Source organism: Myxine glutinosa, chromosome 1 (genome assembly GCF_964187855.1).
Source record: "Myxine glutinosa chromosome 1, kmMyxGlut1.1, whole genome shotgun sequence".
Taxonomy (NCBI): Eukaryota; Metazoa; Chordata; class Myxini; order Myxiniformes; family Myxinidae; genus Myxine; species Myxine glutinosa.
This window is the reverse complement of record NC_136261.1, coordinates 212,332,005-212,356,752: the sequence shown is the minus strand read 5'-3', so window position 1 is coordinate 212,356,752 and position 24,748 is coordinate 212,332,005. Positions and strand designations below refer to the sequence as shown.

The following is a 24,748-nucleotide window of genomic DNA, read 5'->3' as shown; positions in this document are numbered from 1 at the left end:
AAACTGTTCAGCCTGGCGGAGGTATGCGTTCTACCGAGCGCTGTTCTAATTTACATAAGTATTCAACCACAAGTCAAAACTTGGTAGAAGCACCTTCGCAGCGATTACAGCTTCGAGTCTTCTTGGGTATGTCTGTATTAGCTTTGTACATCTGGATTTTGTGAGTTTCTCCAATTCTTCCTTGCAGATTTGCTCAAGCTCTGTCAAGTTGGATGGGGAGCATTGGTGAACAGCAATCTTCAAGTCTTTCCACAGATTCTTGTTTCTTGTTTCCACAGACACAGAATCTTGTTTCTCAGTCTGTGAGTCCTTCAGGTGCTTTTTTTGCAAACTCCAAGCGGGCTTTCATGTGTCTTTCACTGAGGAGAGGCTTCCGTCTGGCTACTCTGCCATAAAGCCCAGATCGGTGGAGTGTTGCAGTGATGGTTGTCCTTCTGGAAGTTTCTCCCATCTCCACACAGGATCTCTGGAGCTCAGCCAGTGACCATCAGGTTCTTGGTCACCTCTATTACCTCGGCCGTTCTCCCCCGATTGCTCAGTTTGGCCGGGCGGCCAGCTCTAGGAAGAGTCCTGGTTGTTCCAAACTTCTTCCATTTAAGAATTATGGAGGCCGCTGTGCTCTTGAGAACCTTCAATGCGGCAGAATTTTTTTTGTAGGCTTCCCCAGATCTGTGCCTCGACACAATCCTGTCTCTGAGCTCTGCAGGCAGTTCCTTCGACCTCATGGCTTGGTTTTTGCTCTGATATGCATCGTCAGCTATGAGACCTTATATAGACAGGTGGGTGCCTTTCCAAATCATGTCCAATCAATTGAATTTACCACAGGTGGACTCCAATCAAGGTGTAGAAACATCTCAAAGATGATCAAGAGAAATGGGAGGCACCTGAGCTAAATTTCAAGCGTCATAGCAAAGGGTCTGAATACTTATGTAAATGTGATATTTCAGTTTTTTATTTTTAATAAATTTGCAAAACTTTCTAAAATCCTGTTTTGTTTTTGTCATTATGGGGTATTGAGTGTAGATTGATGAGGGAAAAAATGAATTTGAACGATTTCAGCATAAGGCTGCAACATAACAAAATGTGATAAAAGTGAAGGGGTCTGAATACTTTCTGAATGCACTGTATATTGCTATCATAATGGCGAGAAAAAGGCAATTAACAAAGGAAGACAGACAGACCATTATAACCCTTAAAAGTGTACGTCTTTCCTTTAGAGAAATTGCAAAGAAAGCCAAGGTGCCAGTGAGTACAGTTTCCTACACCATCAAAAGGCACTTGGAAACTGGAGGAAACTCTGACAGGAAGAGGTCTGGCAGACCCAAAGCCACAACAGAATCAGAAGACAAGTTTCTGAGAGTCAACAGCTTGCGTGATAGGTGGCTCACAGGACAACAGCTTCAAGCACAGCTTAACACTGGTCGAAGTAAGCAAGTCTCTGTTTCAACTGTGAAGAGAAGACTTCGGGCTGCAGGTTTGACAGGTCGAGTGGCAGTAAGAAAGCCATTGCTAAGATGGCAGAATAAGAAAAAGAGGCTTGCCTGGGCCATGAAGCACCGCCAGTGGACTACTGAAGACTGGAAGAAGGTGTTATGGACCGATGAATCAAAATTTGAAATCTTCAGTTCATCACGCAGGGTTGTTGTATGCCGTCGAGTAGGCGAAAGGATGGTTCCTCAGTGTGTGACACCAACCGTCAAACATGGAGGAAGCGTGATGGTCTGGGGCTCTTATGCTGGATCCAGAGTCAGTGACTTGCACAGAGTGACTGGCACCCTGAACCAAAAGGGCTACCACAGCATTTTGCAGCGCCATGCAATACCCACTGGTATACGCCTAGTTGGTCAGGGGTTCATCCTACAGCAAGATAATGACCCGAAACACACCTCCAGGCTGTGTCAAAACTACCTTCGAGGAAAGTACAAGACGGTAGGCTTCAAATCATGGAATGGCCAGCACAGTCTCCAGACTTAAACCCCATCGAGCTGGGTTGGGATGAACTGGACAGGAGAGTGAAAGCAAAGCAACCGACAAGTGCAACACATTTGTGGGAACTTCTGCAACAGTGTTGGGAAGAACTTCCCGAACAATATTTGATTTCCATTGTAGAAAGAATGCCACGAGTGTGTTCGGCGGTTATATCTGCAAAAGGTGCTACTTTGCTGAGTCAAAAATTTAAATTAAATTTTGTTAAACAAAATGATTCTATGATTTCTTTTTTTATCTCCAATTGTTTATTTGTTCTATGCTTAATTTCAGAGTACATTGAGACATTAAACTGCGTAAATTTCAATAAAAACTGGAAAAATTGAGGTGTTCTAAAACTTTTGACCGGTAGTGTATGTCCGATTAATTGAATTGGCCACAGGTGGCCTCCAATCAAGTTGCAGAGACATCTTAAAGATGATCAAAGGAAATTGAATGTACCTGAGCTCAATTTGGTGCTGATAGCAAAGGGGTTGAATACTTATTGATTCAAGACATTTCAGCTTTTCATTTTAAATTAATATGTAAGAAATGTTCTATAAACAAGTCCACGTTGTCATTATGGGGTAATATGTGTAGATGAGTGACAAAAACAAAATCTCAATTTAATCAATTTTAAAATTAGGCTGAACACAACAAAATGTGAAAAAAATCAAGGGGTGGAAATACTTTCTGAAGTCACTGTACATTATAGAGGTAAAAAAAAACAAAAAAAAAAAACACCTTTAGAGGCCATTTTTTCCCCGCAAGCGGGGGTTGGCCTTTTTCGGGGACCGTGGTTGTTGTTGTTTTTCGGTCCCCTTTTTGAAGCAATGTTTTACGGCCGGATGCCCTTCCTGCCGCCAACCCTTTTTGTCGCCTTTTACGACAAGCAGGGAATTACCAGTGAACTGGTACTCAATTAGCCGACCTCGGAAGGATGACAGGCTGAGTCAACCCCCCTGGCGTTAATTCAGCGATCAACTGGGATTCGAACCCAGGATCCTAGGATCCTAAGCTGGCACCCTAGCCGCTAGCCCAACACCAGATAAGGTACTCATATTATAATTGTACATACATTATGGAGGTACTCATATTATAATTGTACATACATTATAGAGGTTTCCCCGCTTTGCGGGGAAAAATGGCCTCTAAACGGTGGTTTTATACATTATAGAGGTGGGATAGTGGTTACCACCAGATGGCATTTGTGGGCTACATTAACACATTATGCGGACAGCCAGACAAACTCAAATGCAATACCATCCTGGTGAGTTTGCATAATTCAACAAAGTTTGTCTGTGTTTTTAAAACTTACTTTTAAACTTACTTTTAAACAAATTAATGTGTTTTTTTTGTAATGCAATCATTAAGGTGTACGATCTGGTTCACCAAATTGTCTTGTTAGGTTTTAACAATGGAATAAAATAGACACCTTTCGATGGTAACAGTGAATTGATCCACTGTGGCACAACCTGCAGTTATAAAGAGAAATTGTCTTCAAATACAGAAAATAGGCCCAGCCCATGCCATGCTTACTTGACAGCAGACACCTTGGCCTCAGCAGTTTTGCTAAAGAACAGCAGCAATGCTTCCTTTTCCTGTGCATTGTGGGCAATAAGGAGAAAATGGACAAAATGGAACAGCTGGAAAAATGGCAAACAACAAAAACAATCAGATATCTCTTCAACTATCAATCAGAACAACTAATCGGGGATTCGTCAGGGCAGATTCTTCAGGGCAGGGCAGCAAGGCCATGGTCAGAGCGCTGATCAGTCCTGATGGACTGGCACACTCCCTCTCAACTTCAACACAAATTACTCCCACACAAACACCCAAATCGCCACACGTCACACTCACACACAAATCGCATATCCGCAACAAAGTTTATTTTAACGATTTGGGATGTGGACCTCCTTCCAGCAGTCCTCCCTTTTATCCTCCTTCTAGCCAGACATATAAACTATCCCAGGGCCCACCACAATATACATTTGCCCAACATGTAAAACACACATCACTGGCTCCAGAGCCAGATGAGGTTCCATCCGCTGCACGAGGTGTTAGAGTTAGTACACTATCAGATGGCACACATACATGGGTCTGCGGTAGCAGCCTTTGACTGCATCCAACCTCAGATCCAAACGACGATTCACCCACACAAGACCCAAATGCCATACCACCACCCTTAACACTTCCACCCCATACACCACCACCTGCACACAATCAACTACCTCAACCGCAAAAATGCACACATAACCTTAATATCCTCCAATACAACACAGATGGCATCATCAGCAAGTCCATGCAAACACTTCACTCTCAATAACAACATTCACATCGCCATCATACGAGAAACCAAATTACACGAGAAAAACAAAACAACCATTTCCAACTATACATTGATATGCACAGACAGACCGGACACCAGATATGGAGACCTCATCACATGCATACACAAGTTAATTGGATACACAGATATCACTCAAGAGACAAAAGCATTTATACCACCAGACAACACACTCGAAATTCAATCTTTCAAAATTAAAACTGATAACAAAGAACACACGAACATCATAAATATTTTCATACCACCAGACATCCCGCACTGTACCACCCAAATACTCCACAACAACAGAACCTCTGCTCCCTCCCAAACACCATCATTGTTGGGGACTTCAATGCCAAAGACACAGCCTGGTACCATTGGCACACAACTAAATTTGTTATTCATACTTAAAGATCCAGACTAACGCAAGCACTAGCACACAAACATACACAAAAACACACACACTTGTTCTCCATCACTTTCTACACAACCACATGGAGAATCCAGAACAATAACTCCGTCCAGATAACACAATACTTTCCCTCAAGGTTAGTCTTCTCCCGTACACTCTTTAATCTGTTCATGCACACCATTCCACAACCACCCGAGAACATAGAAATAGCGTCATATGCGGATGACATGACCATTATCTCTACCCATAGCAACATCAGCACAACCACAGCACAACTTCACCCCTTCCTCAGCACCCTACAAACCTGGCTCACCATCAACAGACTAAAAGTAGCTCCCTCAAAAACAACAGTCACTCAAACAAATTACACGAAAGAACATAGCGCTGCACTACATATCACACTGAACAACATCCCTATTTCATATAAACACCAAACAAAAATTCTCAGCATCACTTTTAACACATCCATGTCATTCTCAGATAACATCACAAACATTTAAAAAAACATGCACGCCCAGGCTGAACACACCTATTGCACTCAGAGGCACAGACGTCAGACAGCACAAAGAAACAACACTAATATTGTTACGGTCCGCGGTTAAGGATGTTGTTTGCCGAGCGAAGGCACCGCGACCTAACAGTTTTCCCCGATTCACCCAGACGTTGGCCGTATCGCGCCACAGCTATTCAATATGGAAACCTCTAAAGCGACCGAATGTAAAGAGGAAGAAGAAGAAGATGTGCGGAGGAATAACAGGTTTTATTAATTATTTACACAAGCCAAAGCAAAGAGAGCAGTTGGTTATATACAGAAAATTGAAGGAGCAGGCACACAGTGAAATCTTTAGCTTACCTATACAAGCTTAATTAATAAACCCCAGGACAACGTTAAAGACAGACGGATGATCACACTTACACGGGGAAATGCAGGCAGGAATGAATGGCTTGGAGATGGGTGGCTTTTAGAGGCAAGGAAGGTTCAGCGGGTACTGGGCACGGTCGGGCTAGAAGGCACCGCCGTCAAGAAGCCGAGCTTTGGTCCCAAACTGCGCGGGCGAAGTTCCTCTCTCTGTACTGCTGCCTCGTGCGCTCCTTGCGTTGCCCCGATCCGCTTTTCCTGCAGCGCGGCACGTTTCACGGCGGCTCGGTCACACCTGCTCGTCTCCAGCGCATCTCCTGGACCCATCTCCGTAAAAGCTCATCTCGTATCTCAGCTCATCTCGTATCTCTTGGGAGCGTCCCGCGGCGGGTTATCTAGGCCCCGCCCTTCACCCTTTTCAAACCTTCCCCAAACGTTCTCTCTCCGCCCTCTCAAGCCAAACCCCTTGTTCTGGGTTGGATGAGCGGGGCCGACTTACTCCTCCCCTCTATGACGAGGTGGAGACCCGCCTTTCTTCTTCGGTGTTACCTCGTGCGTAATGGAGTCAACTGCAGCAAAGTGGACGGCAGATGAAAATGCAGTAAAGTGCCTAAAGAGGCAATTGCAGCAAAGTGGCGAACCTGGCACTTGGAAGCTGCCATGGGGCGTCAGAGGGCCTACTCTTATTTAATTCGGTGCAATGAAGAGTCAAACTAGTGGGAAACACATCCTTAGCCTACACAGAGAATAAGGGACTAACTATTTAAAAGGATATATCGTGTCCTGTGTGTAGGTTTATGGAATTAACTAAGAGGACGAGCTGCGACCATTCTTTACATTACGAGGGTCAGTTACACACAACAAAACCATACTTTTCACATTCGTTACACTTTCTTAAAATTGTTACACTTCTCAAATCCGTTACACTTCTCAAATTCGTTACACTGCACCCTCCTTTCTTCAGGCCCGTGTTCGGGCCTACAAAACTTTAACTTAGTGTGACACGTAGGTGTAATTCCCTCTACAATTAACCTGACCCTGAGTGTGACAATTTTAAAACACAAATAAATATGTCCCCCTGCTGCATTGCACCCTGCCTAACAGATTTGCGCCCACAGGATAACCGAATTACGGAATTGTTTTCAAGCTATACATTTACGGTGGGGAGCATTATTTACAGTGATGTTCTTTCTTATTTACAACGCAACCCAGGACCTGTGTTTTTTTTTCTTTTCTTTTTAGGGAAACAAAGAGAAGGAAATTCCTGTTGGGAGGGAGGAGACAGCACGTATTGCATCGATGCACCAGTACCAATAACACCAAAGCACCCAAACGCACCAACCAGTGCACAGTCATTACTGTTTGCAATAAACACACAAAAAAACAACTGGTGGTGGTCTTCTTCTTCTCTGCTGGGCCGATGTTCTTCCCGATGTCTTCTTGCTTCATGCGGCCTACTTGGACATATAAAAAGCACAAACCGTGTCCATTTTTATTTAGGTCCACAGGGGCCAACTAAGGGTGGTCCACCTGTTTGGCATAGGTGCCACCTTACCGAGGTCCGCAAGCAAGATTCCCTGGCCACTATGGCCAGTCTCCAACAGAGGTGCCCTGCCCCAGAACCTGGGGTCCATCAAGTGGTACTTGGCCGCAGAACAGCGGTCCATAAAGTGGTACATCAATGCAATGCATGCTGGTTGAGAGGGTCCTGGCACACAAGACGACCTCCGCACGCTCCCCTCAACACCCAGTGGCGCACAGTCCTCAGGTGGGAGACAAAAGGGGGGGAAACAGATGAGCAAGGGGTAAGGTCACAAGGGTACACATCAATAAGGCAATGCAGGGCGAAATGCGTACGGAGAGCAAAGTGAGAAAGCTCGTCCCTACCGTACGTCACCCCCCCTGTCACCTACACTACCCTTGCCCTCACCCCATATTTACAAAATCTACACATTTACAAATTCGTCACTACTGTCACATCTTCCCCATATTTCTTCGATACCAAATTCGTCTCCACAATCCCTCTATCCAAAATTTGCCATCACCCAATTCATCATCAATCCTCATAAGGAGGAAGAGATGGAACATCAAGCACAATGTCACACCCACGTCATGATGCGTCTCACATTCCAAAACATTTGCACATAAAAATAATAAAAACAACCTGGCATGGTGTGGAGGTACGTCATCTCAGGTGAGTGGATGCAGATGGTGCAAGGAGATTTTCATCCTAACTACTTTCTAAATGACATTAACACACTTTACACTACCCGGGGTCTTTCCCTGCCAATCCATTGGCCAACTTACACTATGGGTTCTAAAAACCAATTCCCATTGACCAAACTGTGGTGCTTCTCAATTTGGGGTCTCACTCCCCCGATTCATCTCCCGGTGCCCTTGCACAATTTCTGGGCTGAGACGTGTAGCTCTCCCAGCAGGTCTACCCACCTGCACACCTCCACCACTGTAGTTGCCACCCGAGCTTACCTAGCTCCTCACCCTAACCTATCTAATTGGGGAAGGCCCCTCCTGGCTCTGTCACCCCTTGGTGCCCTCTGGCACTGGGCTACCCGGGTCCGTCCTCCGGATCCTCGGGCCCCATCCACAACTACCGGCTCCCAGAGCCCACCTGCGGCCTCACCTGGCCGACATCCTCACAGTGGTGGAGTGCCCAAACCAACTACACACACTAACAGGCTACACGCCCAGCCATTTCCACAACACTAATGCACCCATCCAAACATCATTCTTCCACCCGCACCACAGATGCCAATATCCAACCACAATTTACCTATACCTAACACTTACACTACCCGCCCCGGGTATTCGTGATGGGGGTCCACTCTTCCCCCATTCACACCTCCGCACCATCCACTCCACAGTTTCCATCATACTCACTCCACTACCATCCATTCCAATACTCCATATATTCCACACTACCATTTATTCCATACACCTGTTGGTGCACACCTGTGCAATCATACCTGGTGCCACCTGCACCCTCCTTCCTTCCTGGACCATTCGGTCAATACCACACTCATCACTATCACTATCACTCTCACTCATACACTGCTCCATCCACCTGTTCAGTTGCACACCTGTGCAATCACACCTGTTCCTTACACACTTTTCACAATACACTTCCAATCCTCAAACACACGGCATCATCTGAACTACCTGTTGCCCTGCTAACTTAGTGCTCCCCGTCTTCCCTTTAAACTAAGCACATACCACATCATTATCATCCACACTAATCTACCTGCATCCCCACTACAGGTATCATTGTCACTACCTAATCTTAACGTCACCTAAGGTCGTTCTTTTCTAGATCCCTACACACGATATATCCTAACCCTCCCGGGCTAGTTTTCACTGCCAAACCCCATAAATCTAGTGCTCCTTTGCCCCCCCTGTGAGGGATGACAGAGTTGCCATCCCACCACATCGGGGACGTCCCACTATCAATTTTGCTTACCAAATTCCAACCAATCAAAAATTTCCAATTACTGCCAATTCTATTCACTTTTCTAAATTTCATATCAAATCACTATCACTATCACCATCATCACAGTCCACTCACTAATGCCTCTCGGTGCGCCAATTCACTTCCACAGCCCGGCTTCGTAAAGCCGAGCAATGAATGCGGGTTGTTTGGTGCCGGCGGCTGGATGCGTCCGGCACTCAGTGCAGGGAAGGACGCTTACCCGGGCCGAGATCCCACGCACCACCTCGGCACGGAGCCATCCAATGGCCCGATCTCGACCTGCCGGAACGCCTCAACAAAAAGGGGTCGCCATGACGACCCTTCCTATTGGGCTGCCCGCTCCGCCTAGTGGAGCACGGACGCGGCCGTTCAAAACGCGGCCCAGCGTGGCTCACGTACGGCGGTTCTTTCGAACCCGCCGTGGTTCAGATCCCCGCTGGTCCTCGTGGCACGCGAAGCTGCCCGACGCGCACCGAGGGCCCGATTCGGCTAAATGTCGCTCTAACCGCTAACCCAGTTACCGTCGATGCCTCACCTGCATGCTTACACCCTGCAGCCCGTTCCTTGCTCATACATCCAGCTGTTCCCATGCTCCTCGTCATTGCACCTTCTCTTACACACCCAGGTACACTCATTCTTCTCACAGACTTGGTCACACACCTGACCACCGAACACCTTGGCACACATTCGTCGTTCGCACACCTCACCAACACACCTCTTCGCGCCCCCTCCTCGGTCACCTCCTCTGTGACAATCACAGGTGTGCTCTCACTCGCATACCCAACCACGTGCCTCACTACTAATTCCAGCGTGCATTCCCATACACGCTCTACCATTCCAGGTGTGCATCCTTCCATTCCAGGTGTACATCCTCTCTCACCTGTCACAACCAACTCACGCTCTGTGTCACTCTCACTACTTTCACCACCACTCTTGACAGCGCACTCACCCTTACTCTCGACAACGCACTCTTTCCTCACGCACCTGTCCGTTACACACCTTTCTCGCGCACACTCTTGCACACTCTCCCCCGTTACACCCTCTGTAACACTCACCACAGGTGTGCATTCTTCCTTACTTTTGACAGCGCACTCTTTCCCCATGCACCCGTCCGTTACACACCTTTCTCGCGCACACTCTCCCGTTACATCCTCTGTAACACTCACCACAGGCGTGCATGCTTCCGTTACATCCTCTGTAACACTCCTCACTACGCGCTTCCATGTGCTCCCTCGCACACGCGCTACAACCGACTCACTCTCGACAGCACACTCACTCCTCGGCACGCACTTTTTCCTCACACACCCCAGAGTCGGACATTCTCGCACACCTCCTCCTTCGCACACCGTACCTGTCGCACATTTCACCAATGGCCTCTCATGAACACCCGGATCCAAATCAACCCCCAAGCCGACTGAAGCTCCCCTCACATCATATGCATTTCCGAATATATCGCCACTCACCTTGGCACCTCGTCTCTGCACCTCCTTCGCCACCTGCAAACTCTTTATTTGGTTAGCGAGCACATCATCACGATTTGAGCACCGACCTTGTACATATTCCATCACCTCCTCCTGTATTTCTCTCTTAGTTTCTGTCCGTCTCTTCTTAATTTCACTCACCTCTTCTTCCACTTCCTCTAATTTTTGCTTCACCTCTTTTATTTCCCGGTGCGTCTCCTCTATCTCGTCCTCTAAGGCTACCGTGACCGTCTCTATGTGCATCCTCACCTGCCGGTCCTTTGTCTCCATTACCTCTGTCACCTCGTCCAACCTCATTGTCAGTCCCTCACGTACCATCTGACATTCCTTCTGTGTCGCTATTAATTCATTTTTAATGTCTTTTTGTGTCGCTTTTCATCCCCCGATTATTGCAGTGTTCTTTTCCACTTGGTCCACTAGTTCCTTTTGTCCCACTGTCAGCTGTTCTACTCCCTTCGTCAGACCCTCTATGCCCCCTGTAACCTAGCCGTATTATTCCTCACCTCTTTCTCTATACGCTTTTCACCTCGCTTTACCTCCTCGCGTACCCCCGAGATCTCCTCTCTCATCTCCTCCCTCTCTTTTGTAGATGCCGCCCTCATCTGTCCCAATTCATCCCTCTGGGCATCCAGTTTGGTTTCTACTCCGATTTTCACCTCCTCTATCTGCTCTCCCATTTGTTTAATTTCTCGGGCGGATTGCTCCCCTATCTCCCGCAATTTGTCTTCCATCCTATTTTCTAACCCCATTAACCCCTTCTTTACCTCTTTTATCCCGTTGTCTAACCCCTCAAATTTTTTGTCTAATCCCTCACCGGTGCCCCTCGCTTCGTCCCTCATTACCCCCAATTGCTCACCCTGAGCATCCATCCGGTTCCCCATTTCGCCCCCTTTTGGCTTCTAGCCTCTCCATAAGGACCCCCATTTGTAACATAAAAAGGTCCGAATCCACCGGTGGCGCTGCTACGGTCGCGGGCGCGGTCGCCGTAGCCATGTGCGAGGCGCCATTTTGCGCGCCCGTAACCTCGTGCGCGAGAGCGCCATTTTGCGCGCCTGGAACCCCCTCAACCACCTCCTCCATATACATTTCCCCGAGGTCCTGGGTCGATTCTACCCCGTCTATCTCTCCCACCGGCATCCCGTCGCCTTGACCAGCCATGGCGCGATTTCAAAATTCGGGTTTTGTAAAACAAAAGCAATTTCGGTACTTTGTAATTTTGAGCGCGTTAAACGCTTCAGGTCCGAATCCGACACTCCTGACACCAATTGTTACGCCAATGGTACAATTGGTGTTCCAAAATTTGGGCTAAATAAATTTAGTCCCAGGTCCGAATCCGACACTCCTGACACCAATTGTTACGGTCCGCGGTTAAGGATGTTGTTTGCCGAGCGAAGGCACCGCGACCTAACAGTTTTCCCCGATTCACCCGATTCACCCAGACGTTGGCCGTATCGCGCCACAGCTATTCAATATGGAAACCTCTAAAGCGACCGAATGTAAAGAGGAAGAAGAAGAAGACGTGCGGAGGAATAACAGGTTTTATTAATTATTTACACAAGCCAAAGCAAAGAGAGCAGTTGGTTATATACAGAAAATGGAAGGAGCAGGCACACAGTGAAATCTTTAGCTTACCTATACAAGCTTAATTAATAAACCCCAGGACAACGTTAAAGACAGACGGACGATCACACTTACACGGGGAAATGCAGGCAGGAATGAATGGCTTGGAGATGGGTGGCTTTTAGAGGCAAGGAAGGTTCAGCGGGTACTGGGCACAGTCGGGCCAGAAGGCACCTCCGTCAAGAAGCCGAGCTTTGGTCCCAAACTGCGCGGGCGAAGTTCCTCTCTCTGTACTGCTGCCTCGTGCGCTCCTTGCGTTGCCCCGGTCCGCTTTTCCTGCAGCGCGGCATGTTTCACGGCGGCTCGGTCACACCTGCTCGTCTCCAGCGCATCTCCTGGACCCATCTCCGTAAAAGCTCATCTCGTATCTCAGCTCATCTCGTATCTCTTGGGAGCGTCCCGCGGCGGGTTATCTAGGCCCCGCCCTTCACCCTTTTCGAACCTTCCCCAAACGTTCTCTCTCCGCCCTCTCAAGCCAAACCCCTTGTTCTGGGTTGGATGAGCGGGGCCGACTTACTCCTCCCCTCTATGACGAGGTGGAGACCCGCCTTTCTTCTTCGGCGTTACCTCGTGCGTAATGGAGTCAACTGCAGCAAAGTGGACGGCAGATGAAAATGCAGTAAAGTGCCTAAAGAGGCAATTGCAGCAAAGTGGCGAACCTGGCACTTGGAAGCTGCCATGGGGCGTCAGAGGGCCTACTCTTATTTAATTCGGTGCAATGAAGAGTCAAACTAGTGGGAAACACATCCTTAGCCTACACAGAGAATAAGGGACTAACTATTTAAAAGGATATATCGTGTCCTGTGTGTAGGTTTATGGAATTAACTAAGAGGACGAGCTGCGACCATTCTTTACATTACGAGGGTCAGTTACACACAACAAAACCATACTTTTCACATTCGTTACACTTTCTCAAAATTGTTACACTTCTCAAATCCGTTACACTTCTCAAATTCGTTACAATATACAAACAGTACATTAGCTCAGTCATTGCTATGCCAGCTTCCTCATGGGCCACCTACATATCAAACACACATTTCTACACCATATACACCATATAAAACAAAGCCTTTGCTCACATCATCACGGGTTGACAATTAATATCGTTGACAAACAAATTGACAAAAAAAAACAAACAAAAATTGACATTGTTGACAAACAAAACAAACAAAACAAACAAATAAATTCGTTGACAACAAACCCATCGTGCATCTACATACACAGGCAAAAATGTTAAAAATAAAATTAAAAAACCGACAAAGTGCCAACCATGATCACCCGTACCACTACATGTCCAGCCACCCACAGACCCCTAGACACATTAGGACTACACCACAGCGACGTCCTTCAAACCATCCCCTCACCAATCAACGACAACTACAAAAAGCACATCCATGTCAACATCATCATAAATACAATAATCAATATCCTTGGCATTAAACCGCCATCTATCGAAGACACAGAGAAATTACCCCTCAGGTCTGATCATGTTCATTTGTCAGACCTCTGCTGTGGACACCACCCACAGCTTTTACAGGCCAAACATAGACTCGATGACACCACTGAAGACACTTGCAACCTGTCAGGCTGCCCCCAGACACAATAAAACCCATTATGGAAGACTGCGTGGCCTTGGCTCCACAACGGCAAGAGCACATAATCTTAAAAGTCCCGGATCGCTCCCGGGAGATCAAATGACTATCTCCATGCCGTGGGCCTGTTCGAGTGGAACTGACCAGGGCTAATCAACAACAACAACATTCAAAGATCACAAAAGAACACCAAAACTCACCAACGTCTTCCCCCCAGCACTGTTCTTTGCTGCTGCAGCAAGAGCTGAACGTGCCCGTGCGTCCACCACGCCAGATTCGACAACAATCATCTTGCGTTGCTTGGCAGGCAGTTGTGTAAGGACATCTGCCTTTAGACGTCGGATGAGCAATGTCTCCTCCAATAGAACCCGCAACTCGGTCATGTGGGAAGAACCAGTGTAATCCCAGCCCCAATGCATCTGAGAGACAGGCATTACGTTACTCATTGAACAAGACTCCCTGATTTTAGTCCTAACTATGAAGCCAAAATGTGGGTCGCAAATGCAACTCACAGCAGAACGTACGTGGGAAAGTGTGAAGAATAGGAGATACACACCTTACGGGCGGCACAGTACCGCAGCCCAAATTCATGGAAATTTGGGAAAAGCCGTGGCTGGAGAGCCATCAGTTGAGTATACAGTTCCATGGGTCGGGACATAGCAGGTGTGCCGGACAGCAACAGGAGGCGGCGTGCTTTCTGTAAATAATGGTTGCACACACATGAAATGCATAAAATAACTAATATCGGAGAGGAGTCACAAACAGTAGGGCAGAAACTAATTCAGGGCTAGGGGGGAGAGAGTGGGAGAGGTGCAATCAAATAAACAGGGACAACAGCCACTGCAAAATATCCTCGTGTGAGTAACTTCTCCAGGTTGGTGTGCCAGGATTGATCCTGGGCTTTTTACTCTGGTTGTCTTCTTCACAATCCTCATCTCATCTGTATCGGGCTTTTTTGCAAAAGTCTAAGCTCATTGAGGAGCTCAACAACAAAGAACAGTAGGTTTACAGACTACCAAAGGGAGACGATTTCACAATCTAGAGAATAAGGGGGCAAATGAATGCAGGTGGGCAGCTAGTCTGAACTTTGGGAGGGTGAGTAAGTGAGGGTTTCTTTAGGAATGCATGTGACTTGGGGTGGCTTGGGAAGGGCAGATGTAGAAGAGGGCAGGAGGAGCAAAGCCAAATGTAAAATTGCTGCCAATGGGAGAGTGACAGTCCCTGGGAATCTGCCTCCTTTCTTGAGATTGCGATGGTGCAGAAGACCTTATTTTTGACCGAGTCTAGTGAAACAAGGTGGGAAACAGGAGCACAAGGCCAGAGTGAGGAGACGTACTCCATGAAGCTATTTTAAAGCTTCGTGCACTGTAATGAGCTCGCTGCGGCTCAGGAATGCCTTGGCTCTACAAAGCATACCCAAACAGGGACTAGACTTCGAAACTAGCTTGGTGACATGATTCTCTCATGAATGGATATGGAGGATGGTGAGGCCGAGGAGTTCCAGAGAGTGCACCTCCACCAGTGGCTGTCCAGAAAAGTAAATCGGATAGTTTGATTGCCAATTCTTGTGGAGTAACCGTGTAAGAGCGCAAGAAGGTCCAAGTACTTGACAATCATATGTTCCTTTAATCACATAATTGCAAATAATGGTTTGCACTGCATCACAGCTATTGTAATAAATGTGCTAAATAATGGAAGTGATGTCGACAGTGCTATATGATTATCATTTCAATAAAAGGTAAGATTTAAGCCATAAGATCCAATATTGATCAACAATTTTATGACTTTTTCAGATGGAACTACACTAGGTATGTGCAATGGAGCACAAGTTGCAATGGCTAGAATTGTTGGTCACCAGAAAATCCGATCTAATGTAAAGGCTTCCAAATCCCGAGAACAACTATCAATCAAATGTTTGCATCCCCTTCTTGGATCACTTGCTTCAATAAATGAATGCACAAATTGCTGAAAATAGTGGGGCTTGTGGTGATTTGTTCAACCCAATACCATCAATGATGATTATCACAACGAAGATTTCAAAAGTATTACAGAGAAGCTATTCTTCTGGCAAGATGCTCTTCATTCACAATTTCCTTAAAAATTAGTTGAAAGAATGGTCTGGCTTATAGACTTCAATGCTAGCTGCAGAACAGCTAGTACCAGTTGCACCTCATGAGTGCTGTCTTGGAGATGAAAGTGATGAATTTCCAAATGTAAACTCTTGCAAATTGCCTGTACCTTTCCTGTGGGAAGCACAATTTCCTGCCGACATCGTTTATATATATACAGACTTGGCATGTAATATGGAATTTTTTTTTTTTCTTGACTTGGGTTTACTTTCTGAACTCGGTATATCAATCTGGTGAGTTTCTTTTACGCTTCGGTGATTTCTTTGTTAAAAGAACCATGTCACTGATTGTCTGTCGCAGCAAGAAGTCAATAACAGGATTATATCACAGGTGGCGTGACAAAATGTACGGACAGGTACATTTGACGATTGGCTTCACAATCGGGTATATAAGGGTTGTTGCGTTCTGTATTAGTGGAAAACAACTGCTGCACGTCTACAAAAGTTATTGCCGCTTCCCCTGGAAATGGTCCGTCAACTCGACAATGCTGTTTGTCATTTAGTGGTGGCTTTACGAAATTCCGGCATGAAACAGCGTGCTATTGCTCGGCAGTATGGCATCACTCAAGGTCAGGTGTCAAAGATCCTGAAACGAAATGCTCAGAGGGGTGTCCCTACTCCACCGTGTGTCAGGTGTCAGGACGTCCCCGCCGAACCACAAGGAGGGATGATCGCCAGCTGCACCGGTTAGTCCGCAATGGCCGTACCAAGTCAGCTAATCGGCTGAGGGCTGAGTGGCAGCAACTGACAAATGTGCCTGTATCCAGAAGGCTAGTCAACCAACGACTGGTTCAAGCAGGCTATTGTGCCAGGCGTCCCCTGAGACAGCCACGTCTGACCAGACAACACCGTCAGCGCCGATTGCAGTGGGCCAGAGAGCACCGTCAATGGCAGCCAGGACACTGGAATCACGTGATCTTCAGTGACAAGTCTAGATTTCTGGTCTATCGTCAATACGACCGCGTCCGAGTGCGCAGACAAGTGCATGAAGCCTACAACGAAGATTGTATAGTGCCAAGAGTCCAAGCTGGAGGTGGTGGGGTGACCGTTTGGGCTGCTTTTCATGCAGGGGGCAAAACTGACCTGGTTGTTCTGAATGGAAACCTGAACCAGTTCAAGCACAGGGCCATTCTGGAAGAAACATTGCTTCCATTTGTTTGTGCAGCCTTTCGAGGAAAGTTTGTCTTCCAAGATGACAATGCACGGCCTCATCGTGCTCGCATGATCCAACACTTTCTTGCTGACCGTGGTGTAGAGCATATGGAGTGGCCTGCCATGTCCCCGGATATGAATCCGATAGAGAACTTGTGGGCAGAATTAACGTGTCAAATCGACAACTTGGACCAGCAGCCTGCCTCTGTGCGTGAATTGCAGCAGGCTATTGTAACTGCATGGCAAGCGATTCCTGTCCAAACCTTGGCAAATCTCGTGAACAGCATGCCTTGATGTGTACGTGCTCTCCTGAATGCTCGTGGGGGTTACACGAAGTACTGAACTGTAATTTTACTGTCCATAATCCCAGTCGTAATTTAACTTTCGTTTTTGTTAAAAAAGAAATTTGGGCTAGTGTGCAAAATAAAGAGATACTTCTGGAAAATGCACAGAAGTTTAACACAGTACTGTCCGTGAATTGAGTTCGATATCAGTTTACATTACTTTCAAGGATCAATGTATTTGCTTCGAAATGTCAAATGTGGTTTTTGTTTCTTTTAAAGGTCACATTAACAAAATCTAGAATAATTTCAACATAATTCCAATGAACTTTTGGTTCTAAGTCATCTTGAAAAGTAAGTTCACCCCCACAAAAAAAAATTCCATATTAAATGCCAAGTCTGAATATATATATATATTGTTACAGACGCGGTGGTGGATGTTAGTTTACCGAGCGGTTTGGTATGACCACGTCTGCACAGTTTACCCGATTATGCTCGAACGTTGACTAGTCGCGCTACGCTAGATCAATGAAGGAAAAGGACACAACTGCTGGATTCAAATGACACGACACCAAGGGTTCAGTTCTCAAGACCTCCGGAGGAGGTTATATTCGTTCGGAAGGTTAGATTACAACTACAAGAGGGACAGCATAGAAAGACAAGCACTTAGACACACTCTTATATTAACCCCAACAGACGACAGATAAACGGGACAAAACTGACTCACACGGGGATTGATGGCAAGGAAAGGCAGGATCGATGGCTCCAGGTGCACCTGGGCTCAGGGCAGAATCGACCCGGTTCGGTCCGGTCCAAAGATGCGGGGAGGTATCGTCGCGCTGGGGGTGGCGGTGGCTTCCTCTGCTCTCCGTAGTTCAGGCGCATCTAACCTCACATCCGGTAAGTCGCCGCGTATATCCGGCGGGGAGTGACACGCCCTCGGCTCGTTAGCTCCGCCCCAGATGGAATCGGCACGTTGCTTCTCATTGGGTGCGTGCGGGGGGGTTACCGGCTCCGCCCTTGACGAGGGGCTGACAAGGAGCCCCTTCGTGGTAACCCCGTCGGAGCGCATGGTCATGGCGGCTAACCGAGCCGGTGTGAGGACGCACACTCCCCCCGCGCGCCGTTGTTGTAGTTGTTGTTGTTGTTGTTTCATGGGGAAGATCGGAGGAGGTAAGGGAAGGTCCTAAACTCACTACTGGTGCCATATAATCACATTCTGGTGCAACGAAGAGTCAGAATTAATGGAAACGAGTCCTTAACTGACATAGACTAAGAATAACTAGCAAGATGTCCGAAAGTTGTCTACGTGAGATGCGGTGGACCTGGGCACGACATTTAATGGGGGAAAAAGGGGAAGGTCGGTTCTACAGAGTGTTGTTTACAGACAATGGGACTAGGGAATGGGGGATTGGGGATAGTTGGGGAGTATTGGGGAAATAGGGGAATATTTACAAGCGGATATGGAGGCCAAATTCCATATTCGCAACATTGCACCCTTCTCTACCCTCGGGGCGTCCCGACCCGATAAATTTTTACCTATTTTAGTGTGGCACTCAGATGTAGTTCCCTCTACTATTAACTCTACCCTGAGTGCGACAGTTTTACAGATATTCACAAATGAGTAAATATGTCCCCCTGCGACGTTGCACCCTTCTCCTCACAGAAACACACCCACAGGATAACCGAATCCGGAAAGAATCCTCAAACTAAACATACAGCCGGTAGGGAGCATTATTTACAAGACTACGCTGATATTTACACTACGATCCAGGACCTGTTTTTGGAGGGACACATGCAGATGTTATGCATAGAGAGAGCACGCATGCCAGCATCGATACACCAACCCACGAGTGCTCTGTGGCCTTACGGCCTTTAATAATGTGCAGAGCACCCCTTCCAAGCACCAAAAGCACCACCCCATCATGTACAGTCAGCACCATCCGGTGCACCAATAAAGTGTCTGTAAATCACCGGTGGTGTCGCAGCCGGCCGATGTTCTGCCGCTGGTCTTGCCTTCGTGTGGTGCACTTGGCCTTCTGGCTTCTTTAAAAATAAAGAAAGGCGCCAACCGCGTCCATTTCTGTATTGCGACCGTCAGGGGGCCAACTGTTAGTGGTTCACCTTGTATGGCATAGGTGCCACGTTGACCCATAGGTCCATCCATGGGTGGTGCTTGGCCGCAAAAGAACTGCGGTCCATTGTGGGTGGCCACAAACATTGCGGTCCATATGGTGTATCGATCCAGGCAGCAAGCAGCGAAAGTGCAGGCCCACAACTGCGTAGCCAGCACCTCTCTCTCCTCTCTCTCTACCCCAAAGCCAGATCCTCGGAGGTGGGAGACAAAAGAAGAAGACAAGTGAGTAAGGTGGTAAGGGCGCAAAAGTGCACGCAATACAAGATGATGCACACTGGGGGCACATGGGAACCAGGTGAGACAGGTACGTTCCTATCGTACGCCCCCCCCCCCCACCAGGTAACCTACATGGCCCCTCCCTTACCCCTTACTGTATCCACAAAACACAACACTACCCATAAACATCTACTTTACAAATCAACAAACATCCCTACTGTCTTCCCCGTTCCTCCCATAAACCAAATTCGTCTTCTCTCCCTCCTAACCAATCAAATTTGCCATCTCCAACTCAACATCATAATTTGCTATCACCAATTCATCATCAGTCCCTCCTAGGGAGGGAGAGATGGAATCACCCCAATGTCTCATCCACGTCGTGATGCGTCTCACAAATCCTCACAGCAATTCTCATTTCCTGCACCAAAACAAAGAAAACACAGGTGTGGAGTCATCATCATCACCACAGGTAAGTGGCTGCGTATGGTGCGACAGGTTCATCAATCCTAACTATTTCCTAAATGACTTTAACAACTTTACACTACCCGGGGTCTTTCTCCGGCCAAACCATTGGCCCTCTTACACTATGGGTTCTACAAACCAATTCCCATTGGCCAAACTGTGGTGCTTTTCAATTTGGGGTCTCACTCCCCCGATTCATCTCCCGGTGCCCTCGCACAATTTCTGGGCTGTGGCGTGTACCTCTCCCAGCGGGTCTACCCACCTGCACACCTCCACCACTGCAGTTGCCTCCGAGCTTACCTGCTCCTTACCCTAACCTAACTACCTGGGGAAGGCCCTCTGGCACTCTCCCCACTCGGTGCCCTCTCTGGCACGGGGCTGCCCGATCCACACCCGGGATCCTCAGGCACCCACTCACAACTACCGGCTCCCAGAGCCCACCTGCGGCCTCACCTGGCCGACATCCTCACAGTGGTGGAGTGCCCAACCAACTACACACACTAACAGGCTACACGCCCAGCCATTTCCACAACGCTAATGCACCCATCCACAATACCATTCTGCAACCGCACCACAGATGCCAATATCCAACCACAATTTACCTATACCCTCTACCTAACACTTACACTACCCGCCCCGGGTACTCCTGAAAGGGGTCCACTCTTCCCCCATCCACACCTTCGCACCATGCACACCACTCCGTACCACTTACTCCAACTCTCTCCACACACCTGTACTTGCACACCTGTGCTCTCACACCTGGTGCCACCTGCACCCTTCTCTCCCCAAGCGCATTCGCGCTGATCCACACACTCACTACTCATACACTGCTCCACACACCTGTCCAGTTGCACACCTGTGCAATCACACCTGTTCAATTCTCACACACACGGCATCATCTCAGCTAACTACTCCCCTCTGAACTTGCGCTTCCCAGTCGTCCCTTTAAACTATTGCGCTCCCTCGTCATTATCATCCACACTAAACTACCTACGTCCCCACTACAGGTATCAGTCACTAACTAAACTTAACGTTACCTAATGTCATCTTCTAGGGCCCTATCAATATAACCTAACCCACCCGGGCTAGTTTTCACTGCCACACACCCCATAAGCTATAGCTCCTTTGCCCCACATATGGGAAGGATGGTGGATTTGCCATCCCACCACATCGGGGGTCTCTCACTACCAATTTTGCACATCAAATTTCAACAAATCAAAAATTTGCCAATCACTACCCATCATCTGCCAATCACTACTGCCAATCCCTTGCCAATCATCAAATTTTGTTTTTCTCTAATTTTGGGTCCAAAACACTAACCTCATCACCCAGTCTACTCACTAATACCTCTCGGTGCGCCAATTCCTGTCCAAAGCCCGGCTTCGTAAAGCCAAGCCATGAATGCGGGTTGTTCTGTGCCAGCGGCTGGATGCGTCCGGCACTCGGTGCAGGGACGGGGGCTTACCCGGGCCGAGATCCCACGCACCATCTCGGCGTGGAGCCATCCAATGTCCCGATCTCGACCTGCCGGACTGCCTCAACAAAAAGTGGTCGCCATGACGACCCTTTCTATCGGGCTGCCCGCTCCGCCTAGTGGAGCACGGACGCGGCCGTTCAAAGCGAGGCCCAGCACGCACCGAGGGCCCGATTCGGCTATAAGTCGTTCTAAACTCTACCCCGTCTAACGTCGATGCTTCACCTGGACGCTTACACCCCGCAGCCCGTTCCTTGCTCACACATCCAGCCGTGCCCATGCTCCTCGTACCTTTCCTTACACACCCAGGTACACCCATTCCACTCACAGCCTTGGTCACACACCTGACCACCGAACACTTTGGCACACATTCGTTGCTCGCACACCTCACCAATACACCGCTTCGCGCCCCCTCCTCGGTCACCTCCTCTGTGACAATCACAGGTGTGCCCTCATTCGCACACCCAACCACGTGCCTCACCACCAACTCCAGCGTGCATTCCCACTCACGCTCTACCATTCCAGGTGTGCATCCTTCCATCCCAGGTGTACATCCTCGCTCACCTGTCACAACCAACTCACTCTCCTTGTCACTCTCACTACTCTCACCTCCATTCTTGACCGCGCACTCACCCTTACTCTTGACAGCGCACTCTTTCCTCATGCACCTGTCCGTCACACACCTTTCTCGCGCACACTCTCCCGTTACACCCTCTGTAACACTCACCACAGGTGGACACTCTTCCTTACTTCTGACAGCGCACTCTTTCCTCATGCACCTGTCCGTCACACACCTTTCTCGCGCACACTCTCCCGTCACACCCTCTGTAACACTCACCACAGGCGTGCATTCTTCCTTGCCTTTGACAGCGCACTCTTTCCCCATGCACCTGTCCGTCACACACCTTTCTCGCGCACACTCTTGCGCACACTCTCCCGTCACACCCTCCGTAACACTCACCACACCACGCTTCCATGTGCTCCCTCGCACACGTGCTACGACCGACTCACTCTCGCCAGCACCCTCACTACTCCTTGGCACGCACTTTTTCCTCACACACCCCAGAGTCGGACTTTCTTGCACACCTCCTTTTTCGCACACCAGACCTGTCGCACACTTCACCAACGGCCTCTCACGAACACCCGGGTCCATCTCGACCCCCAAGCTTCTTAAATCCCCTGGCGCATCATACGCACGACCATATTGGTCACCACTTACACCGGGTCCTCTTCCTCTTCGCTTCTCCTCCATCACCTGCGAATCCCTCATCCGGTTAATGAGCACATCATCACGATCCAAACACAGACTTTGGACCAATTCTTTTACTTCCTCTTTTAACTCTTTCTTATCCTCTCTCCGTCGCTTCTTAATTTCGCTCACCCCTTCTTCCACTTCTTATAATTTCTGCTTCACCTCTTTTATTCCCCGGTACGTCTCCTCCAGCTCGTCCTCCAAGGCTACCTTGACCGTTTCCATGTGCGTCCTCACCTGCCGGTCCTTCGTCTCCATTACCTCTATCACCTCGTCCAACCTCGTTGTCAATCCCTCACGTACCATCTGACATTCCCTCTTCGTCGCTACCAAGTCATTTTTTAGGTCATTTTGTGTCGCTTTTAACCCTCCGAGTACTGCAGTGTTCTTCTTTACCTGGTCCCCCAACTCCTTTTGTCCCACTGTCAGTTGTTCTACTCCCAGCGTCAACTCCTCTATACCCCCTTGCAGTTTTACAGTCCCCTTTCTCACCTCCGTCTCCATGCGCTCCTTACAGTGCCTCACCTCCTCGCGCACTCCTCCGACCTCCTCACTCACTCCTCTTCTGATCTCCTCTCCCATCACTTGCATCTCCTGCCCAGATGCCACCCTCATCTGCTCCATCTCCTCCCTGTGAGCATCCAGTTTGGTTTCTACCCCAATTCTGACCCCCTCTATCTGCTGCTCCATTTGGTTAACTTCCCTTTCCGCTTGGTCCCTCATGTCCCTCAATTTGCCTTCCATCCTGTTTTCTAACCCCTCTAACCCATTTTTCACTCCCTCTATCTGATTCTCCTGGGCAGCCATTCTATTTTCTACCCCCTCTAACCCCTTTTTCACCTCTTTTATCCCGTTGTCTAACCCCTCAAATTTGTCGTCTAACTTCCCAAATTTCTTGTCTAAACCCTTAAAATTATTGTCTAACCCCTCTCCGGTACCCCTCGCTTCGTCCCTCATTACCCCCATTTCGTTTCCCATTACCCCCAATTGCTCATTCTGAGCCTCCATCCGGTTCCCTATTACCCCCATTTGGTTTCCCAACCGCTCACTATCAGCCCTCATTCCCACCATTTGTTCCATAAGGGCCCTCATTTGCAGGAGGAAAAGGTTCGAATCCACCAGGGGCGCTGCCACGGTCGCGGGCGCGGTGACCAGCGAGGCGCCATTTTGTGCGTCTGCTACCCTCGCTGCTTCGCTCTCCTCACGTCCCTCAATTTGGTCCTGGACCGACCCTGCCTCACTCTCCACTACCGGACCCCAGCCGACTTGGTCTGCCATAGCGCGACTTTCAAAATTCGGGTTTTTATTTCCGTATAACAAAATCAAATTTCGCCGTTATAATTTCGTCGAGCGCAGTAAACGCGCTCCGGATCGATTCTACCTCCCAAAGTTTGGGCCTAACAAATTTAGTCCCGGGTCCGAATTCCACTCCTCGACACCAATTGTTACAGACGCGGTGGTGGATGTTAGTTTACCGAGCGGTTTGGTATGACCACGTCTGCACAGTTTACCCGATTATGCTCGAACGTTGACTAGTCGCGCTACGCTAGATCAATGAAGGAAAAGGACACAACTGCTGGATTCAAATGACACGACACCAAGGGTTCAGTTCTCAAGACCTCCGGAGGAGGTTATATTCGTTCGGAAGGTTAGATTACAACTACAAGAGGGACAGCATAGAAAGACAAGCACTTAGACACACTCTTATATTAACCCCAACAGACGACAGATAAACGGGACAAAACTGACTCACATGGGGATTGATGGCAAGGAAAGGCAGGATCGATGGCTCCAGGTGCACCTGGGCTCAGGGCAGAATCGACCCGGTTCGGTCCGGTCCAAAGATGCGGGGAGGTATCGTCGCGCTGGGGGTGGCGGTGGCTTCCTCTGCTCTCCGTAGTTCAGGC

The 24,748-nt window shown here is 48.3% G+C and overlaps 1 protein-coding gene across 12 annotated transcripts in view; it reads right to left on the bottom strand.

Moving 5' to 3' along the window:
* The window catches only part of SMARCAL1 (SNF2 related chromatin remodeling annealing helicase 1), a 75,671-nt gene that overhangs the window by 8,825 nt on the left and 42,098 nt on the right, over window positions 1-24,748 (bottom strand). For all 12 annotated transcript variants that reach the window (XM_078783170.1, XM_078783181.1, XM_078783162.1 and 9 more), the window contains exons 10-12: window positions 14,296-14,436; window positions 13,940-14,158; window positions 3,505-3,566 (exon numbers count right to left, since the gene is read on the bottom strand). In XM_078783170.1, coding sequence (XP_078639296.1) covers window positions 3,505-3,566; window positions 13,940-14,158; window positions 14,296-14,436 — 422 coding nt within the window. The remainder of the gene's footprint in view (window positions 1-3,504; window positions 3,567-13,939; window positions 14,159-14,295; window positions 14,437-24,748) is intronic.